This window comes from Silurus meridionalis, chromosome 25 (genome assembly GCF_014805685.1).
Source record: "Silurus meridionalis isolate SWU-2019-XX chromosome 25, ASM1480568v1, whole genome shotgun sequence".
Taxonomy (NCBI): domain Eukaryota; kingdom Metazoa; phylum Chordata; class Actinopteri; order Siluriformes; family Siluridae; genus Silurus; species Silurus meridionalis.
In genome coordinates, this window is record NC_060908.1 from 7,338,469 (window position 1) to 7,362,127 (window position 23,659).

General features: G+C 36.5%; 1 protein-coding gene across 3 annotated transcripts in view; it reads right to left on the minus strand.

Moving 5' to 3' along the window:
* camkk1a (calcium/calmodulin-dependent protein kinase kinase 1, alpha a) overlaps positions 1-23,659 on the minus strand; it is a 101,089-nt gene that overhangs the window by 12,616 nt on the left and 64,814 nt on the right. For all 3 annotated transcript variants that reach the window (XM_046839045.1, XM_046839044.1, XM_046839043.1), the window contains 11 exons: positions 23,579-23,630; positions 21,802-21,935; positions 20,190-20,226; positions 18,911-18,932; positions 16,647-16,735; positions 12,564-12,763; positions 7,183-7,236; positions 6,965-7,038; positions 5,736-5,823; positions 3,634-3,762; positions 2,024-2,127 (listed from right to left, as the gene is read on the minus strand). In XM_046839045.1, the coding sequence (XP_046695001.1) occupies positions 2,024-2,127; positions 3,634-3,762; positions 5,736-5,823; positions 6,965-7,038; positions 7,183-7,236; positions 12,564-12,763; positions 16,647-16,735; positions 18,911-18,932; positions 20,190-20,226; positions 21,802-21,935; positions 23,579-23,630 (983 nt within the window). The remainder of the gene's footprint in view (positions 1-2,023; positions 2,128-3,633; positions 3,763-5,735; positions 5,824-6,964; positions 7,039-7,182; positions 7,237-12,563; positions 12,764-16,646; positions 16,736-18,910; positions 18,933-20,189; positions 20,227-21,801; positions 21,936-23,578; positions 23,631-23,659) is intronic.

Genomic DNA, 23,659 nt, shown 5'->3' on the forward strand with positions numbered 1-23,659 from the left:
ACAATGGACTATTTACCCTTCTCCAATCGGGCAGATGCTTCAGGTGCCTCAGAGTCGCACAAACAGACTGAAGTATAGCTTTTTTTCTTGTGGCTGTTACTGCACTGAACAGCTGATTCATTCCAGAAGTCATTTTCTGTGTATTTTGCACTGCTTATCCACTACACATCTCTTTTTTTACACTATCCATAACTCACATTTAAACTCTTGTACATGTCACCCATATTTATACTCTATACACTGTTTCATACATTGTACACAAACATTCATACTTGTACATAACTATATCAGGTCATCTGAGTATATTATCTTCTGACATGTCTGTCTATGCATAATCTTAACACAGTATATTGTATATTACTATATATAACATATATTATTACCTACTGCACCTTCTCTACATTATTCACCCTCACCCCTGTACATATGGACCCCATACCCTTATTTATCACACTGCTATTCATTGTAAATAGGCCATTATGCACTTCTGGTTAGATGCTAACTGCATTTCATTGGCTCTGTACATGTACCTTGCACAACAACAATAAAGTTGAATCTAATCTAATTTGCGAGAGATTGAGCCAAAAATTAGGCCGCGTTTAAAATTTCAACAGGTAAAATAGTACAGATTTTTTGAATTATGTTTGAAATAGACACACTTTAGATAACAATTACAAAACCTGCTGCAAAACCCTGTCATAATTGACTTTGTCAGTTGCAACAACTAATCCATCAAATCCATAATAATCGATAATAAAATTCATTGCCAACGAATGCTGTTATCGATTAGTCCGGCTGCTCAAGTTTCAGTTTGGCGTGACGGCAAGATAACACATCAGGTTGTGCAATCAGCTCGCATGCGACATCGTGATGGATTCAATTAAACCGGTGCGAACAAACGCAATCTAAAGGCAGCAAATAACAGAAGTGGTAAACGATTACATTTTTAGTCATTGTTGTGGTTTTCAGCCAATGATTCAGCATTTTTACACCAATGCATATTTTTTCTTTTTTATCAAACCTGTTAGTTTGCTGCATGTCTCTGTTCTATTCTCTTTTTTATAGCATCTATCTACAACAATAACTTCTGTTTTCAAATGTGATTTACTGCGGCTTTACTATGTTTAAATGCTTGTTTTTTAAGTTTGTATATTTAATTTATGCATATATCATACAAGATAACATTTATTATATATTCCAGATGCTTATATCTTCACAAATGAACAAAATGTCTGTGCATTTTTTAAACAAAAACTGTCAAAATAGTTATGTATTATATTTTCTTTTTGTTATTTTAAAGCATAGTTATCAACTTGCCATTTGCAAAATACAATAGAAATGTTGATTTACACAAATTTCTCAATCTTGTTTTTATTTTTTGGATTTTTAACAGAAAGAAACAACTTGACATAGGGAAATTTGTTCTAAGAAGAAATCCCCCATGTAGCCCTCAGAAAGCAGCCACTATAAGTAAATTAAAGATAGATAAACTCTGTGGCTTTTGCATATTTTAAGTACAATTTTATACATGAATACCATGATTTGGGATTTTAAATAGCTATAATACATCTAATATAAAAAATCTAATAAAATAAATAAAAAAAATATCAGAATAATCGACCAATCGAAGAGAAAGAAAATAATCGTCCAACTAATCTAGCATCAAAATAATCGTTAGTCGCAGCGCTATTCAGTTTACTGTTACATCCTGAATGCTATGTTTAGAACTCACAAGTGGTTTGCGTTGGCTTTAAGTGTTAACTGAAATCCGTGAGAAAAAAATAAAAAAAAGCCGCGAACATACTAAACACAAGTGAACAGAATTAATAGTATTGTTCACTATTGCGACTGTACAACTAAAATATTACATATTTTATACCATTCCACCCTTTAGTAGTGAAGAAACAAATGAATCGCTGCAAATTGATAATAAAAGATTACATGAATACTACTGTAGTTTCTCACCAAATGTCTGTTATGATTAGTGGTGAGAGTGTAGAAGTATGTGCTGTGGTAAACTCACATGAGCAGGCTGCCTGGAGCAGACATGGACCGTTCTTCCCTCCTGCTAGGACACTCGAAAGGGTTCCCAAAGGAGCGTTTTCTCAACATGGCCTTCACCAGGATCTGTTTCCCAACACAAAGATTGATATACGGGAGTATAAAAACTAAAATAAATAAAGAGGTGTAGTATTTTTTCTTTTATTTTGTAAGATAAAATGAAATAATAAAAGAAAACACTAAAATACTAAAAAAACCCTCATGGATGAAGAAAAAAGCAAGACATCCATCTTCTGCTTTTGTGGAATATCATCTGTGGTAACTTTAGCACTATTTCATCTCTTCTAACGTTCAGGTGAGGTGAGAATTACCTGGACACCTTCCAGGCTGAAACCTTTCTCAGAGTCATAAAGTGACGAATGGTGATATATTTGAAGAAAAAAAAATACGGCTGTTATGACATCTCCCCCTACAGGTGAGCTCACCATCCAAGCTGGCTATTTTTGTGAAATGTTCCGTTAGGGCTAAAAATTCTCCATACATGGGCGAAATGTCTTAACATAGTTCATGTTTGATTTATATTTTATAAAGTTTTTTCAGCATTAAAGAACGCCTTTGAAAAAATGCATTGAAATCATTCTTATCAACACATCACATGCATTCTGGGAGAGATGTGTCTGTTCACAAAAAAAAAATCATCACACACACATCTATGACCATCATATAGATGATGGGATTTGCTGGAAAGTTTCCTGTATGTATCGGAAATTTCGAAAAACCATGCAATCACACTTTGCATCACAATGCATATTTGGTTAAATTCAACAATATATCTCATAATTAGCACGTGATCCAGCACATCAGATTTGGTATTTACTTACATATTTTTATACTGCGCAGTTGACAGTTCATGTATGAATAGGAATACAGTGGGTGCTGCCACACTGTAGCTTTAAATAAAAAAAATGGTTCTAAGTTGAAAATATATACGTTTTTCCATAACGATCAAGCGAAAGTTGACAGGAAAAACTTTTCTGAGACTTTTCCTAGGTAAAGAAGTAACACTGAAAGGTTTAAAAGAGACCCTAACCTCATCTCAGTGACAGATATGTGAATAAATAATAAATATCCCCTTCTATATCTGCAATTTAGAAAATATACAGTACGATAGTTAAAAAACTGCCAAATGTGCAAACAGGAGCGTATGAGTAGCGTATGAGTATGAAAACAAAACTGTCCTCAACGATGAAGACGATAAAGACATGAAGACAAAACTGTCCATAGCAACATTGTTGTGCTATCAGACAGAAAAACGACTGTTTTAGTAATACAAAAAATGTAAATAGGCAAATAAACATGCCTTAAATAACAATTCAATAAACATGATTTTACATAATTAAATTCAACAACAAATAAAAACAGCACTTGGTCCAGCGCATCCTATTTGGTGTTCATTTATATATTTTTATAGTGCACAGTTAAACGTTAAAGTGTGCATGAGATGTGTCAAGGTAATAAAATCATGGTGCTATCTTTAAAAATATGATGCTCTTAATTAATATAATATTTATTATACAGTATAATGGTACTGTATTTATTTATTTTTTTGAGAATCTTTACATTATCACTTACCACAGCAGACAGACTGGGAACGAACTTGACCGAGTTTTGAATCTCCTCTTCTGTGACCTCCACCGCAGTGCAATGTTCTTCTTCTAAAGGCAGCGGGTCAGTGCCATCCTGTGTGACCCAGGAGTCCAACTAGAGAAACACACGAAACAGAATACAATACAAACCGACAGAATTGGATGACTGGTTCGCTAGACAGCAGCACTGCAATCTAAAACCAACACAGCTCATTAAAAATGTATAATATATGTATAATCATGAATGCTCACATTAAGTCCTTAAGACTACCCAGAATTCATTTAAACCAGAAAGTAAAAAGTCTCCTCTCTGTGAAACTATTTTGCCGACCGTAACTTCAGTTGTGCACTTGTAGGTGTTTTTACTGATGCAGAAAAAAAATAAAAGGTTATACTAAAAGCTTTTGAAATAGAAGTATAATTCAAGGTTCCCAAAATAAGTCATATAAATCCCCTGTGACAAAAGAAGAAAAGTAGGAGCTCCAGAAATCGTCTCTAAAGATACTCCAATAAGTCCTGCTTTAATGGAACATTTCACATTTTGGCAACTCCACTGTCACACAAAGATGGCAGATGGGAGTTTCAAAACATATCCAGAGTCTCCACTTTTGACTCATCACAAGACAAATTGATTCACAGCTATAATCTGACAGCTTTGCAGCTCATTATGCAGAGCTGCAAGAGATGCGCTCTAGTAACATGAGCAAGCATATGCAGCTTCCTGTTTGGGGCTGCAGTTTTAACTCGACAACTTGAGGTAGATTTCAATGTGACATCAAATCAACGTGGCAGCACACGGTGTGAACAGACTTGGCTTTAGTTCTGTTAATATACAGACACAGGGTGTTTAAATCACTAACAATGACTTCGTTATGAATATTGTTAGTCAGCTAGTTTATTGCTAATGTTACTCACTAGTGGCCACTGGGTAGCTTGTTGCTAACGCTACTCTCTATATTCTAAAGTTGTTGCTGTGCTGCAGTTTCAGTCCAAATGTTTCAGTACACAAGTACCAGTAGTCACATAGACATATACTGTACCTACACAAGTGGAGCTGCGAGAAAGCAAACAAAACACGCATTCACAGAGACATTCACGCTTTGCATACCAAACATGCCGAGGTGAGAAATAAAGGCTACTTGCAAATGATCGTTTACACAACACGCACAACGCAGTCAGCAGAGGTGTAAACAGTACCTGAAAATCATACTTGAGTAAAAGTATAGACACAAAACTATAGACATGCTGCACACCGTACTCTTTAAAGTATCTGATTTTAACAGTACTTAAGTATTTGACTCCTATTGAACGTAGGTTCAAAAACGCACTAGTCTTCAACACTAAGACACCTATTAGTGAAAAGCCCAAAGCAGCTGATTTGTGAGGTTTTACTGCCCAAAATTTAAATTTAATTGTGCACCCCAACACTACATTAACCCAAGATCAACACAACAGCCTCTTCAAGATGCCGGAACGAAAAAAGATCAAACAAAAGAACCAAGTATTAAAGCAATCTTTTAAAAAGTGATCTTCACCTGACAAATTAATTTATAGGATCATGTCACAAAGTAGAAGAAACTTTAGTAATTAAATGAAAATTGAAAAAATTTGAGTAAATCATTTTAGATAAAGTAAAACTCAATATTCAGAGCTGACTGCGATTTGATGCAACGACAATATTTTTATTCAACTTAAACAAAAACTGGTTCTTAAAGTTTTTGAAATTTTTTTAAACTCTTTTCCGACTGAAAATAAGCCCCGCAGCGCTAAAAAGTCACTCACAGGAAATTGTTAAGAAGATAAAGCTGCCATGCAAAATGTAATTAAAGAATTAGAATAGCCTTTATTTGTCACATATACATTATAGCACAGTGACATTCTTTTCTTCGCATATCCCAGTTTGTTAGGAAGCTGGGGTCAGAGTGCAGGATCAGCCATGATACAGCACCCATGGAAAACAGAGGGTTAAGGGCCTTGCTCTTGACGATTCCGGGGCTTGAACCCACAACTTTCTGATCAGTGACGAGCTACCACTCAAAATGCTCCAAATCCGCTTTAATCTGCTGTTTTGTTGCCACATTTGCTCACCTTAATCTGCGGAATGGTTATCCGTGAATCAGGGTTCTTGTCCAGCATTTTGAGGATCAGATTTTTCAGGTCCTCGCTGATAGTTGGCCTGAAAAATATAAACAAATATATAAATTAAACTACATAATTGGACCTTAAGAAGTACTGTTAAGCCTTTAATTAAAGTATCTCACAAAAGTGAGTACACCCCTCACACTTCAGCAACCATTTTAGTTTATCCTCTCAAGAGACAACACTATAGAAATGAAACCTGGATATATTTTAGAGTAGTCAATGTGCAGCTTGTATAGCATTACAGATCTACTGTCCTCTGATATAAACTCAACTTACAGACATTATTGTCTAAATAGCTGGCAACAAAAGTGAAGCTCAGGGGTGTACTCACTTTAGTGAGATACTGTAGCATTCATTAGTCAGCAACTTATAAAATAGCATTGATCCAGTGCACAACATTTATTTATCCATTACATTTTTCTGAATAGAACACATGTGTTCAGTTGAGTCTGAGTTCTAAATAAATGTGAATGTACACCATTTAGATATTAAATATTAACTACAGTATGCTACGCTAACCTTTAGCTATCACAGTCATTCTTTACACACGGCCCCCTCTTGACAAACCTCTCAAGCAACTCAGAGCTAAATTTTTTTAACAATCCACAAAGTATGTCTTAATGGTGTCACAAACACATGCAGTCTTATGCCCCTTAACATTAGCATACAATAAGGGAGCGTGTGATTGTGCGTGTGTGTGCATGTGTCTATGTGAGTGTAAGAAGCTCTCAAGAAAGTGCTTTCATTAGCTGATGACAACCTGTCCAATCATACACTCAAGCTGCCAATCTTCTTGAATGTCCCCGTCTCCCCAAGAGAAAAAAACAACATTTGTAACGCACACTCCGTCTGACGCCTGAAAGACCTCAGAAAGCCTGGTTTATATGGCGAGACGAATGTCGCAAAGCCTCTCAGCTGTTCTCTTTAATTCTCTGCCTGTGCTGACAAGAAAGACAGACACTTTACCACGAATAACGGCTTCTGTTATTCACTCCTGTCTCTCCACCGCTCTTTCCACAGCCGAGATGAATATTTCTGCAGCCTAAACGAGGCCTCGTTAAATTTTAACACACAACCTCCGAGCAGTTTCCAATTCATGCTTCTTCCGTGTCTCGGTCTCCGTGCGTCTTTTTTGATGGATTGCAAACAGGTGGAGATCAGAAGGAAACACTTACGTCTCGGGGAACTCCACGGTCTTGCTCCTGATTTTATTATGCAGCGCCAGGATGTACTCGTCGATAAAAGGACACTGGGGAAAGAAAAAAGGGAAAAGCTGTAATACCTAAGCCATAAATTCAAGATATAATCAGGAACATCCTTTGCAGAAATCAAACACACACAGTTAATTTCTATTAAGCATTATGTAAATTGGTAATGAATCCTGGAGTCTTACCTTCCCGAATACAAAGCAGTAAAGGGTCACTCCCATCGCCCACACATCAAGAGCCTGCAACAGAGAAAAGTCACTGGAATTACACAAAATGCAATCTGCACATTCTCTGTCAGTAACTGGGAGAGATTGTGTGTGTTCACGAAAAAAAGAAAAATCATCATACACACATCTCTGATCATCATATAGAGGATGGGATTTGCTGGAAAATTTCCTGTATGTATCGGAAATATCGAAAAACCATGCAATCACACTTTGCATCACAATGCATATTTGGTTCAATTCAACAATTAATCTCAGGTATGTTAAATCAGTAACATCGTGCTGGATTCTGAATTATGGACACGCTAAGAGTGAGGACTCAATGCTGAAATTGCGCACACTGCTATTCAGACCTGAAACATTTAGATGCTTCAGAACTGCATTAGCAGGCCAGAGTTTTTTGACCTTGAAATTGTTATTTTATTGTGAGATATCAGCTTGAGCAAGGAGCAATATAAAATCCAGCATCACTGGCTGATATTCTTAAATTACCACAGTATGTCACCCACAAGATTTATGCTTTGGATTGTAAATACACACACAAAAAACATACAAATCTCCTGCTTTTGTTGTTTTACAAATGACAGGATAAAGGCTCCAAATCTACTACTGAGGCGTGCGTTTTACAGGTTTAAAAGCAAAAAACTTGTGCTTAAATGCAGAAGTGGTCTTGATCTTAATAATTTAAAATGTTCATACAAATGGAGAACCGGTGCGTAACCCAATTCTGAATATGAGTAACTTTCTTCTGCGCCAATACTGACACTTTTGTACCAATGTTGCCAATGCAAATTATGACCCATGATTTTGTATGAATGCTGAATTAGAGCCTAATGCAACAACAGACTCTCTAGACCTACAGATTTCCAGTACACATTCAGAGCAGCTAGCCTTGAACACTATCCTCCCCCAAACAAACGAGTCTGTCTAAATGACTGAGTATCTGCCTGAGTCTCTGAAGGCAGAGCTAAATCAGGAGTCGAATAGTGAAAGGATGTGTGTATGTGCGTGTATTTGAGACCGAATGCTTTCAGCCGGTGCTCACTGCAAGTAAAAGCGATTTTCCTTCAGACGGTGTGGGTAATAACAACAATCCAGAACTATCTGTACATGTGTAGCGTACCATTTTACCAAGTATATGTTTCTCTTTGCATAAGCTTGGGCGTGAAAGTAAGAGGTTGTGCCGCTGTAAGCACTTGCAGAACAAGGTCTCTGTATACTGTATTAGAGAAAAAAAATTCTTTCCTACACTATATGTTAGGAAAAGCCATTTTCACCAGAAATGGCAGTTGTTTGACAAATGAATGGTCTGCACTATTTCTAGCTTCACTTTGTTAAATTCTTTGATTAGCTGTCAAAAAGCAAGCATACAGAATGAGTCACCCATTGTTGATTATTTTCCTATACCAGAATATCTTATATAACATATACACTATCACAGCAATTTACAGAAATATACCAGGATTTTTTGTTCGTTTCAATTTCTTGTACCCTTCACATTTTATGTTGTCCACAAAACAAAATTCTTGTCATAATTTAATTTCTAACAGCTATAAACCTGTAAGAGCATCATTACTACATTGTAATGTATAGTCTAGGTGGAAGTGGGGGGTTAAGTGGTTAAGACATTGGACTCTGGATTCGAAGATCACAGGTTTAAATCCCATCAAGCTGCCAAGGGCCCTTAAGCAAGGCCCTTAACTCTAAACTGCTCAGTTGTAAGTTGCGCTTGATATAGGCACCTGCCAAATGCCATAAATGTAATTATATTCATCCTATTTTTTCAGTGCTGCTGTACTAGTTACAGTAATGCCTGTAAGCTCATGTATATAGAAGAGGACAGTTAGCATAATCAGATGTACTGTGAAGTTGTATAAGAGGCTTGTAAAGAATTGATGGCAGAGTAGCTGCATCATGTCTTAGTATTTAATCCACCTGACAGGAATCTGTGCTTCTCAGTGGTGAAAAGGTTTAAATCCCAGCAAAAGCAGTTGAGCAAGGACCTTACTCTTGAAAGGCCATTAAATGCCATACATAGAAATGAAAAACTAGCCGATGGGAATTGGTAAAGACATTAGGATATGAGCTCAATGACTGCACACACACAAAAAAAACCACTTGCTATCTAAGACCGCAATATCATATGGTTTTGTCAGATTATGCTTCTGACTAAATTACTTAGTTAGTAAGCTAGCTTGTATAAACTTCAATTAACAAATAAATACATTTAAAACATAATTTGAAAGATAACATTGCTAGCGATGCTCTGCTGAAAAAACTGGCTAGCTTTCAGACTTTTGCATTACCTGCAATATATAATTTTGAGACACTTGAGACTGTTAGCTATTGGGAATGTTTTATCTGAAACATAAATTTGAGCCAGTTGTCTATGGCCGCATCGATTTACAAGCCTGGTAACGGTTCAAAACGAAAAGAAAAATGATAAAAAAAATTAAAAAAACCAACAAAAATTGAAAATCAATTCACAGAACAATCAATGTACATTCCCCAGTTTGTACAAATATGTAAATATGTTTGTGTGTGTGTGTGTTTGTGTTTGTGTGTGAGTGAGAGTCAGAGAGAGAGAGAGAGAGAGAGAGAGAGAGAGAGAGAGAGAGAGAGAGAGAGAGAGAGAGAGAGAGGAAGAAGGAAATGGCACTACTGTATGAAACCCTGTCATAAAATACACCCAGGATACGAGTTATTTCCCCTTATCACTTATTTTAAAGCTGTCATAACAGTCATTCCTTCACCAGCTACTCTTTTGTCTCTCTCCTTTCAAAATAACAATCCGAACCAATGCAGCTTGTCATGTTACTAAGAAAGATGTACTTCCTGAAGCCCTGAAGACTTTCCCATAGAAATAAACTGTTTTGTCATATGTAACACTTAGTATCTGATGTGCTATGTTTAGGGACACACACACATATACACACAACATAATTTCAGCCCCATATGTTTGTGTAATATATATATATATATATATATATATACTGATGTTACTGATTACTGACAAAATGTTATTATTGAATTTTATATATATATATATAAAAAAAATTATATATATATATATATATATATATATATATATATATATATATATATATATATATATATATATATATATATATATATATATATAAAATTCAATAATAACATTTTGTCAGTAATCAGTAACATCAGTATTGCCATCACCAGCTATCTGAAGTGAGTCTTAAATATGGAGTACAAACTGTTTAATATTAATTATTAATAGTTATAATTATAATAGTTAATTATTTTTAGTCGTTATATTGAAAGTAAGGACGAAGACATTGCAGCAATTTCAGCTTTAAAGCTGCAGCACAAATCAATGAATCAGGTAACTTTACACGACTGTCATGCTGTCACTGTGAAATGTGCAAGAGCTTGTGTACAACCATGGTGACCTTTTAAACGAAGGCTGCACTCTATTTTTTAGAACAAGGAGCATGTGTGTGTGTGTAAAAGAGCGCACACGCGCGCGCACACACAAAGCTAGACAAGCATGCAGTATATAGGAAATATACAATAAACCTTATGAAGTTTACCACTAAATCTGCAATGCAGTGGATATTGCTGTTTTCATTAGCATGCGTGACACGACACCGAGCCATCCAGTGGGATTTACTTGAACAGGTTCAGACTCTTTACTGCTAACAGACAATATAAGCCCAAAGGCGGTACTGACTTCAACCTATATATCAGAAGGCTCATCAATAAACATGAGCAGTGATACACATCTCACCTTGCAGCTTTTTTTATAGGTGCAAACTAATTAAGATCCCCTGTACTGTAATGACTGTAGAATATATAGATTCAAATCCAGCAATATTATTTTCACAAATTTGCCTCTGTATTACCACTAATGTTAAATGAAGCCGGTGTGAATAAAGTGTAGATTTTCAGCTTTGATTAAAGAAGTTTGAAAAGAAATATTGCATCATCTGTTTAGGAATGATATTTTCTATTTAGTACCTCGATTTTACAGACTCTGAGCAATTTCCAGGCGTAAAATAATATTACAAATAAAGTATAAATGATGTAAAGTATAATTTGTAAGATTGTGCAGCAAATCCTTTTGTCGTCAGTGGGTATTACAATACTCTTTTTTGAGATGCTTGGGATGCCAGAGCATCTCTTGTTTGTGGGTCTTTGTGCTTTCAGTTTTTTTTGTCAGTAAGTGCTTAACTACGTTCAGGTCAATTGCCCATTTTTAACATTAATTTCTTTGCCATAAACATGAATAAATGAAATAAAATAAAATAAATATCTCTTGGGCTGCTTTTGTGGTCTGATTATGTCATTATTCATCTATACTGTGGAGCACCAACCTATCAGTTTGCACAATTTGGCTAAATCCTAGCAAAAAGTATAGTTCTATACACATCAGAATTTATCCTCAAGGTTTCTGTGGGTTTCACCAAGTCAAATGTGAGACATTTGAAGACCTTTTATAGACTGTTAAGTATGAAATTTAAGACATATATAATGACAAACACCCACACAAACACGTAGTCAACAACTGGCCATAACCAAGCCCTAAAGTCATTCTTTTCAAGACAAGTCTCACTACTAAACTCTACTAAACTCACTACTGAAAAAAAAAGTCGTACATTTCACGAAACTTTCAAGCCAGTAACAGAAATTGGCCGTTGCACGTTGTCTCATTTTGTAGTCGTAATATAGCGCATTACGTTTGGACTAGCGAAAGAAAAAACTAAAACACCAAGGAAACAACAACAACAACAACAAAGTTCTAGCGCTGCAGAAGCATTTCAACGAGCATTAGAGGTAGCGTTACATGGACACATTTCTTTAAGACATAGAACAGCAAATGTAAAACTTTAAGAAAATGCTGAAGGCTGAAACCCTGTATCCTGCGCCTTCTATCAGCATTTACATCATCAATAAACACCAGTGACTCAGTTCTACTGGCCCATGCCCATGCCATTACACTGCTTCCATGTTTGACAAAGAAATGTGGTATACTTTGAATCATGAGTCTTTCCCTTCCCTATTCTTCTCTCCTCATCATTCTAATGCAAGTAAATCTTCGAATTAAAGCTAAAAGTCTACTTCATCTTAATCGCGTAAGAGCTCCAAATATAAAAAAATATGTATAAAAAAAGAAAACTTAAGCTAAAAAACTGGTCATAAAATATAAAATAATATTTTGTAGAAATAGGTCTAAAAAAAGTGTCAAAACTGCCATTTTATAAATAATGTACTAGACACCAAAAATACAGTTTGTTTGTTATCCTGCTAGTGGACGGCAGTGTTTTGCTATAATAGGAACATTAGTATACTGCCATGGTGTTTACCTTTCCACTGAAGCTCTTGCGGTTGTCAGACAGAGTCTCGGGGGCCATGAAAGCCGGCGTCCCTGCTGTGCTGGAGAGCATGGCATCGTTACCCTCGAACTGGTTACTAACACCGAAATCAGCGATCTTCACGTGGCCGTCATCTCCAAGCAACAGATTTGACGGCTTGATATCCCGGTGGACGATCTTCTGATAGTGCACTGAGGGTGAAGGAGGAAAACCAGAGACAACAGACACTTATTATAGTATATTGTTTGTAATGCAATAGAGATGCAATTAGATAAAGAAACATTTGATATTGTCACAAATTAATGCTGCAAATTGTTGCATAAATGCAAAAAGGCAGGTTTTGTAGCGAGGGCATGTTTTGTGATTCTGAGGGTCATTAGAAAGATCAATTGGGGTCAACAGGAGCATTCTGTAGAGCTGATTGGGTGAGTAATGAAGTCCTCTTTAAAGTGCGCAACTGAAAATAAGCTGATGGCAGATCGATCGAGTGTCCTTCAGCAAAAGGTCACTAGTGATGGTCGCTGATTTGTTTAAACATTAATACATCGAGCAGAAACATCTGGCTTGTATTTTATATACTAGTAAAGTCATGTAATTGCTGATGTGTTGAATCTTTCTGTGAGAGACATTTTATTTAGCACTCTAAAAGGAGTCTCCAGTATATATCAATATTCATACAAGCTTTCTTCCTTTCCTGGCTTCACATTAATTGCTGTACATGTTACATAAACATATAACTGAAACCATTTTTCACAGGTCTTTTACAAATATGGCATTAGCAGCACTTAGAACAACCTAATGATTCTGATGACACACTACTAACACCTTCACACCCACAACTGAAAATAACTAGAGCTTTACAATGGAAAACAGGAGGATTACGAGGGAAAATAACAATGGCAATTAAAAACAGAATAAATACTGCCCAGTGAAGCCATTTCTTTATCAGCTTCAAACAAAAGCTTCTGAGTGGAACATGTATTATGAAAGAATATAGAATAAAAAAAACAACAACAACAAACAAATAGAATAACGGAATCCTATTGCGCAGATAACCGACCACGGTTAAGCCAAAGAAAACGCACAGCGCTATCCGTTCGCTCTACGTTCTCTTTATTCCCTGGGGTGTGTCACACAGAGCTAATGGAAACAGATAGACCGTATCGCATCGTTTTTTTGGGCTTCATTAAAGGCGGATCCCTCCAACACACTCACGCTGCTGCCCTAAAAAGCAGTCATGAGAAATCGCACGTGGAGAGCTGGGGCGTGAGAGAAGATCAAGTCATGAAACAGATCTCAATCTCTTACATCAATAGAAATTTGAAACGAGTTTCCGGTATTTATGAGCAGCAGGAGGCTTGTATCAGTCTACCACGTGCACGTGTGGGACATGAATGCACATTTTTAAACACAGTACAGACGAAGAGAGCTGGGCTTTGAATAGCAGCTCCATGCAGATAGCAGGCAGGAGCAGCTGATCTCGGAGCCGAGAGTAATGAGAGCATTGTGCAATCCAAGCCAGGAGAAGCATAAACCTCCCACAGAGAGGGAAGATGGGAAAAGTCAAGTAATAGAGTCAAACAGGCAGCCTGTAGCCATCTCCGAGTTTTAAGGTTATCATAATGCACACATGCTGAGAAACACAATAATGATGCAATGCAGCTCCTGCATACTGGATTAAGCCTACAGCAACTCAGGTCTAGTTTCTATCAAGTTCTAAGCACATCACAGGAACGTCATTTCAATCGAATTTTACCAAAAACCCATCTTGGCTGGAAATGACTTCCAATGGTGAAACTAGACTTGTAGAGGCAGCTATATTTTTTTTCAGTTTAGATTTTCATAGAATCAAGGGAACACATGAACTGGCTCTAAGGTTAGACCATTTTACAAACTTCAGAAACACCCCAATCTACTCCTGGCCAATCAGAATCTTTAAATTTTACTACTTCAATTTCAAGAATCTTCTGACCCACTAACAATGTATTCAAGGCAAAACAAATCTCATTTAAATCTGATTGGAAGCAGATACGTGACTTGCCGGAATAAATATCCAGTATTGTGTAACTAAAAGTAAACGGAAAACTGAGGGCCTGGTTGCACCATTTATAAACATTCTGCCTCAATTCTTTTTCTGTTGGCTTGCAGGTGTTACAGTTTCACAAATCTAAAGCCTGAAGCGTCTTCTAACATGGAGAGGTTTAAATGTTTTTTTCATTTTAGAGCCTGCTGATGTTTTACGACTCAAATCAAAACAGCAATAAAAACTACTGACAAGCCTCTGACATCCACCTCTCCATCTGACCCACTTGATTGAAACTAAATATGTGTCTTAACTTCATGTTTGAAGCTGTGGATAATTTAATTGCCAGACAAAAAGGCTGTAATGTAATGAAGAAACTAGCCTAATTATATGACAATGCAGATTCTTTCAATCATTTAACTTGTACAGTTGATCTTATAGTTATATGCAGGATACAACTTGCATTGAAATGAAAAGTTGATAAAATTAAACATCTTGAATCTTGAATCCTTAACACCAGCGTCAGCCGCTAGACACTGCCTGGTTAGCGGCTAACGCTAGCGCTATTGATTCTTTAGCGTTTTCATGCATGCGCAAAACTAATTTAATTTTCGGAACAGATTGAGTAGCCACAGAAGTTTCAAAATAAAAAAAAAATAATACAAAAATGCAATGAAATTGCAAGGTGGAGACTAAAACTTAGATTCTTAGGAAATTTAGATTGTATCTATGTTCCGCATGTAAAAAGGATTGCATTTGGTACACGTGTGTACCGAACCGAAGCCCTGTACCGAAAAATTTCGGGAGGAATACGTGTTCCATTACACCGCTAGTGTAACTGTTGACTAAGAGTCTGCACTTGGTTTTCTAAATATAAAATTCACTAGTGATTTGTCTCATCTGTTAATTTGCTATAATAAATGAATCCAACTGGGTCAATCAGTTACACATGTAGTATTAAACAAGTATTAAACTACATTGTCAAAATCCAATGCCTAATATCCAAGTATTGATTCTTATTACACTTTAAACTGCCTTGCTTTTCAATGCATGTCACCAAGCACAAGCAAAAAAAAAAAAAAAAAAAAAAAAAAAAAAAGGATTTACATCAAAAATTATAATTCAATGCAATCTAAATGTAAGTTTTATTTCAGCTTTTTTTGAGACAATTCCAATTTGCTCATTAGTGAGTTAAATGAAGAACTGCTGCCTCTAACAGATTAGAGCTCTCTGGGAGATCAAACTAATCTGAACTCAAAGAAAAGCCATTTAGCATTTGTCATATGGACCTAAAAGAGAGAGATCACACTGCCTCAAATATGTCAGTAAGATCATGCCTGTGGATTCTCTGCCTGTGACTGTTCCCAAACAAGAGAAGAAAATGACTTCTAGATGCAACATCAGCGACAAACAGCTATAACTGGTGGAGAAGAGATTTATATGGACCTCAAACTAAAAGGTCAGATTAGATCTTTTTCTTATTATTAAATAACCTCTTTCCCTATTAGCTAAATGGACACCTTGATGTACCATGACACCGAAGCAACAAGAAGCATGGAAAATCGTCTCGAGTTACAATTCCCAGAAGATGGGAACCTTTACATAATGGATGACTAAAAGTGTCCATGGAACAGCGAAGAAAGGCCGGGAGCCACCTTGAGAACGAGTCTATCCTAACCCTTTTTAAAATCTAAATCTAACGATTTTTCATCCAAACAAGCCAAGAAAGATGCCTACATAAAAATTATATAAATGTTATATAATTATATATAAAATATATTAATACAAATGCATATAAATATATTCTTACTAAGGAGGGAGTTGCATTTCGAACATTTCATATTAACACTTTGCATTCAGTTTTAAGATTATTATTATTAAACAGAAGTGTGCGGCGTAAACACAAACGCAATCCAAGAAGAAACGAAAATGATGCTCCTCTTACAGCAAAACTGCTCTCAGAGCTCCTTTTTTACTACAGACGGATCTGTGTACTGTGTAAGGTTTTTGATTAGACTGTCTCTCACAGAAATTCCCAGATGGTAACTCACAGTACTCGATGCCCAGGACAATATCTCTGAAGTAGAGACGTGCTTGCTCCTCATTTAAAGGGTTCTCTGTAGGCACCTCCATCACTGGGCTGAAAAAACAGTAAAAGATAAAGAGAGAACGGCATGAAGGAGGGTTCAAAAGGGTTCTAAAGGCTGAAGAGTCTCTAAGAGGCGTTTTTAATTTTATAAAACACTAAAAAGCCTCTCACTTAACTCCATTTTGCAGGTGGGGCTAATTTCAGGGCCAGAAACAGTGTGTAATAAAGAAACTAGCATGATTATATGACAATGCAGATTCTTTTAATCATTTTCATTTTTACAGTTTTAAAATGTATGAAGAGCTTATGAATTACAATCTGCACATTGGAAACACTGAAATCTATGCTCTAGTGTGCATAGCACATATAATTTGTTTTGTCTTAGTACTAAAAATTCATCCCTTAGAAACAGTACTTCTTTTGTCCTTCATTGTCAAATAATATTTCTTTAACAAGGACATGACAGTGGAAAAATACGTCATTATATGTAACTCAATGTGGACCTAAAATAAATATACAAAAAACCAAAAAGGCTCCAAAATTTCCAACAAATTTTCCACTTTTTATCTGAATTACAAAAAATCAAACAAAGAAAAAAAAAAAAAAAGGGACTCAAATCTCTCCTCACATGCATTACCATCTCCTTCCTATCCTACCGCCTCGTGCTGCCAAAAGGCCAAAATAATTTCGCTAACTGTGGTGGTAATGGACCATTTTGTAATTATGTAAAGCAAAAAAAATAAAAAAATCTTGGCCTTTTTGTGGAAAAGTGATGGACAAAACCGAGCAGGATCGAATAATAAACTCTCTCTTTGCGGCATAGTGGAGCTGATTAGGCAGGTAAATTTGGCTTTCAATTACAACAAAATGTCATATTTGAAAAAAGAATAGACTCCTACAGCAAACTGGAATAATGCTTGCCCTTTAAAGCTGAAACTTGGACAAAAGTGCAGTTATATTTCCCATATGGCAAAACAGGAACGGCATTAAAATGCTTCAAAAGGTTTAAGATTCCTGTACTGTACTTAATGGTAGTTTATATTGTTCTATGACACAAGCCCTTCATTACGACTGACACAAACATACATTAATATTTATTTATTTATTTATTTCAACAGGCATCAGTTTGTCAGGTTAAGTCCAATTTAATGTCGTACGGTTTTGTTAAAATAAGTTTTGACGCTTTCTGGATTGACAGACATTGTTATTACAATTTGCTTTTCTACATTAGGTTAATGTGTAGAACTCCTCGTTGAGTCAAACTCATTCTAAACAAAGCAGAAAGAAAAGGTACATAATGCCTGGTAGTTACTTAAGGCATTGAACCTCTTAAATTTTTAAAACCTCTGGCATGAAGGAGTTGGTGTTGGATCTACGATGATCTCAAATGTTGAACTATTTTATGAGTTGCTCAGTAGCTCCTGGTTCCACATCATCAACTGACTGTAGACAGGACATTACTCATAATCACACACTCTGGTGCTCATGGTATTTCTCTCTCCGGGGTTTCGTACTGTTTTAAGATTTATAATCACACTCTTGATATCCCCTTTTGAGTCTGGTTCCTCTCAAGGTTTCTTCCTTTTACCATCTAAGGGTGTTTTTTCTCAACCAAGTCGCCCCAGACTCGCTCATTAGGAATAAATACACATCATTCGATTTAATTCTTAAGTTCTTTAAAGATGCTTTGAGACAATGTCCATTGTAAAAAGCACTATACAAATAAACTTCAACTTCAACTTTTGAACTTCAACGATGATCAAAAGTACATAAACAGGGTATTGATTTCTGAACATTGGCAGATTTGACCATTTTCTGTAGTGTCCCTAATTAAATATAAAAAATATAACAAAATTACTGACTTTATATCTGTCTACATTTCACCAAGTCAAACATGCAGCACCGTAGCTTGCAATAAATCAATTAAGATGAGAGCATCAGCACCAATTTTTACGTTGAAATGAAGGAGGCGGGACTTTGAGGTGTATAAGTTAATATTATAGCGTTTAAAACACCTACAGAACTGTTAATCACTCCAGACTCATGCATTGAAAATATGTAAAAGGTTGGCAATGCCAATAAGCATCAAATAAAAAGAAAGAAGTGCCTCATAAATGTCTTTAGATTATATTTAGAAATACGCCAAAGACGGCAATGAAATGAAGTGATAAAAAGAGAAAATAGCCAAGACTTATTACAGGAGAAAAGGAGGTACAGATTACTCACCCTTTCGGCATTAGCTCAAACACTGGAGAGAGAGAGAGAGAGAGAGAGAGAGAGAGAGAGAGAGAGAGAGAGAGAGAGAGAGAGAGAGAGAGAGAGAGAGAATTAGCTTAACCATTTTTTCCCCCCAAAGAAATCTCCAATCCTATTCAAAACCAGTAGTTTGCTGGTTTGTTCAATGTTTGTAATTACAAGAGTGATATATAGAGACTGGATGGTGATTTATGATTTATGATTATGTCCTAGCGACTAAAGACATTAGATCTTAAAAGCCACCTTTAACCCGTAAACAAGACTTTCAAACATCTACTGCTCAGCTTGTATTGTGTTTTGCTTATTAGTTTCTCTGGTTAACCAATAAACATAAAAAGTACTTACAAAGAAAGAATAAATGATGACAGAACATATATAGTAGTATAATCAACTGCCTCAGCAGGGTTCATTCCTAGCAATTTGCTAGCAAATATACAAATGTGTTAATTAGCTATAAACTGCGATTCCCTCACCAGCAAGTCATGTTGCCAAGAAACCAGGATGTGCAAAAGTCAAAATCATGAGCTGTTACATAACACTGGCACTGGAGACTCATTACATCAATGTTGAATTTTCTTCACCATATCAATGCTATTGAAGTTCATGCTATTTTAAACCTACTACCACATTTAGATAATGCAGTGTCTATAGTACAAGTCCCTGATATAATTAGTTAATATATTAATAACAGCATAAAAAGCGAGCAGTGTGATATTATCCTATGCTTTGCCTTACTGTCAGATCTACAGTGAGAATGTTACAGAAAAAGAATCAACATCGTATGACCAATCAGTATTAGGAATATGTATATAATCTGTGGTATAAGTGTTATAGTTTAGTTTTTATTAGCGGTGTAAAAGAATCATGAATGTTCACTACAAAACAAGACAGCTGCACAGCGTCAGCAGCTAATCACATCCCTTATTATTAGTGACATCACCAGCCTATGGACTCCATCATTCTATATTGTCTGCAGTGTTTTACAAAGTTATTAGATTACAGATATCTCTGTTATATGAGTTACGCATGGCTCATGGCTCTGCTGTAACTCAAGCCTAAATACTATCAGTCAGGAAACAATAAATGTCAGAAACCGATGTTAAAAAGTGACGTTTAAACCTAATTTCGGCACCCATAAGCTATATAACAACTCAGTGACATTTTTATATAGTTTAAATGCCTGTGAGTTGTGGGGAACTTAAGTCATGTGAATGATAACAGCATTATAGCTGAAGAACATCATTCGTACCCATGTGCAGATTGTCCTCGGCTGGGTCATCCAGAACCTGAAAAAGAAATGGTATTTGGATCAGAAACTCCCAGAAGGCCTGCTGTTCTCCACTGGTGTTCATATCAATGTCGAAGAGACACTCAGTATGACCTAGAACTCGACAAACTAGATTACATTTACAAGAAAGACATGAGTAAAAAGAAGACATATAAAAACAAGGCATGTCCCAAAAGTAAGTATTTTTTCAAATCTCTTCCAATTTGTATTCCATCTCTTTTTTTTTTTTACACACCTTATGCAGAAAGGTGAATAAAATGTATAGAGGAATAGTACAGTGCATCTGTGACAATTTACAGTGCAACAAGTGACAGCCTCGTTCCAAAATGGATTCAATTTGTTATTATCCTCAAAATTCCACACACAATTCCCTATAATGACAACGTGAAAGATGTTTGTTTGAAATCGTTGCAAATTTAAAAAAATAATAATAAAAAAAAAAAATCACGTGTACATAAGTACTCACAGTCTTCGCCATGAAACAAAAAATATCTTAGGTGTATCCTGTTTCCACTTATCATCCTTGAGATGTTTCTACGTCTTGATTGGAGTCCACCTGTGGTAAATTTTGTTGATTGGACATGATTTGGAAAGGCACAAACCTGTCTATAGAAGGTCCTACAGTTAACAGTGCATGTCAGAGCACAAACCAAGCCATAAAGTTCAAGGAATTGTCTGTAGACCAGAAGGGTAGAGATACATTTCTGCAGCATTGAAGGTGACAATGAACTAGTAAAAGGCACATGACAGCCCACCTGGAGCTTGGAAAAAGACACCTTAAGGTCTCTCAGACCATGAAAAACAAATATCGAACTCTTTGGCCTGAATGCCAAGCGTCATGTCTGGAGAAAACCAGTCAATGCTCATCACCTAGCCAATACCCTTCCTACAGTGAAGCATGGTGGTGGCAGCATCATGCTGTGGGAATATTTTTCAGTGGCAGAAACTGAGACACTTGTCAGGTTTGAGGGAAAGATGAATGCAGCAATGTACTGAGACATCCTTGATGAAATCCTGCTCCAGAGTGCTCTGGACCTCAGACTGGGGCGACGGTTCATCTTCCGAAAGGACAATAGCCGTAAGCACACAGCCAAGTTAACAAAGAAGTAGCTCCAGGACAACTCTGTAAATCTTCTTGAGTGGTTTAGCCAGTGCCCAGACTTGAACATCTCTGGAGAGATCTGAAAATGGCTGTGCACCGACGCTACCCATCCAATCTGATGGAGCTTGAGAGGTTCTGCAAAGAAGAATGGGGAGAACCTGCCCAAGAATAGGTGTGCCAAGCTTGTAGCATCACACTCAAAAAGAATTAAGGCTGAGCAATGGCTGTGAATACTTATGTACGTGTGATTTTTTTTTTTTATGTACGTGGAGAGAACTCACTTCTACAGTTTTCCATTCCACTCTCAAAACTCAATTTATGCACTGACCTCTATTCATTCTCATAAAACCAAAAGGTCACAAAGATGCATCTTCTTCAGTTCTCTCAGCACTTTACCCTCAGGCACTGATCGTTGCCTTTTTATGACAATCACTGCTGCCCAAAATGTTTCGTTTTAATACTTTGACTTACCTCCACCAGTTTGACTATGTTCACATGATCTAGCTTTTTTAGGATGGCGATCTCCTGGTAAACTCTTTCGAGAGGCCCAAGCACTTTTGGCTGCTCTCCTATAGCTGCTTTAGGGCCTCGAGGAGGAGGACGACCTGCCCACAGAGCACCAGCATAATTAACCAAAACTTAGTTTGACACCAATTTGTAGCATACAATGAGTTGTGTATAAGTGAATTATATATATATTACTATTTATACTCAGATGAAAATTGACATTTACCCAATTTAGCCATTTAATCGTCACACGGCTACAAATCAGAGAGTCTGACTGGTTACACATACAGTAGCAATTTATGATATAATCTCATAAATTAGTTAATTACTAAACAATGTCTGTTGAAGATGCACTGTTTAATAATTACAATGGTTTATGTATTTCAAATACGTTCGACGATTAGTCAGCCCTGCTGTAAGTAAATATTATACTGTAGATCAGAGATGCTCAAACTAGAGCCTGCGGGCCAAAGTTGGAATGTGGTGACCCTGTGATTTGTTATATATTAGAAAGGTAAAGAAAAGGGGAAAAAATGCCATTGGGAAAAACTTTTGAAAAAAAAAAAAAAGGGCCAGCTTCATGACTCTCATTAGAAATCAGTGAATAGCTCTGGAAATAGGTACTGAACTTATTGTACAATAAATTGGATTGTTTCTCATTGTACTATAGGTTTCAGTTAACCAGAACTTTGAAAGCAGTTAAGTGTTTTAATTTAATGATTAATTTATTTCTTTTTAAAGCCCCACAGTTCAGCAAGCATTTTAGAATAATCTTCGCAAGGGACAATACTATAGAAATAAAACTTGTATATATATTTTAGAGTAGTTGTGCAACTTGTGTGTCAGTACAAATTTACTGTCCTTTAGGTGTCCAGCATGTGTGGTGACCCCCTGGTGAGGAGAACCAAGAAACTGTGTCTTGCCTACAGTCAAGCATGGTGGTGGTACCATCATGGTCTGGGGCTGCATGAGTGAGGCTGGTACTGGGGAGCTGCGGTTCATTGGGGGAAACATGGATTTCAACATGTACTGTGACATTCTGAAGCAGAACATAATGCACACTCTTCAAAAACTGGGCCAAATGGCAGTTTCAAACAATAAAAACGACTTCAAACACACCGCTAAGATGACAACTGCCTTGCTGAGGAAGCTGAAGGTAAAAGTGATGGAGTGGCCAAGTAGGTTTCCAGACCCGAACCCTATTGAGCACCTATGTGTCCTCAAGCAGAAGGTGGAGAAGCGCAATGTGTCTAACATCCAGCAACTCCATGATGTCTTTATGAGTGGAAGAGTCAAGTCAAGTCAAGTTTATTTCTATAGCACAGCAACAACCATGCCCAGGAGGATTTAAGCAGTGCTGGATAACGATGGTGCTACACACAATATTCACACTTTGGACACAGTTTTGAGGACACAGGTTACTCACTGTTGTTACCAGTTCTTTTGACAATAATGGCTGTACATTGATTTGGTTTCAGAGGACAGTAAATGCGTACTGCTATACAAGCTGCACATTGACTACTCTAAAATATATCCAAGTTTTATTTCTATAGTGTTGTCCCTTAGAAAAGATACTAAAATGGTTGCTAAAATGTGAGGGGTGTACTCACTTTTGTGGGATACTATAAATGAGTGTAACAATGAAAACTTTAGTTTTAATATAGATTTTAGCCATTATTAAGAAACGGTTTGTGCACCTCTGGAATAAATTGTAATGCAAAAAATAATTTTAAAAACCTACGTGGAAATCCACACTGCTTCATCAGCTTCTTCTTAGATACCACTTTCATTGCCTGGAGAAAAGAACAGAGACAAGAAGAGC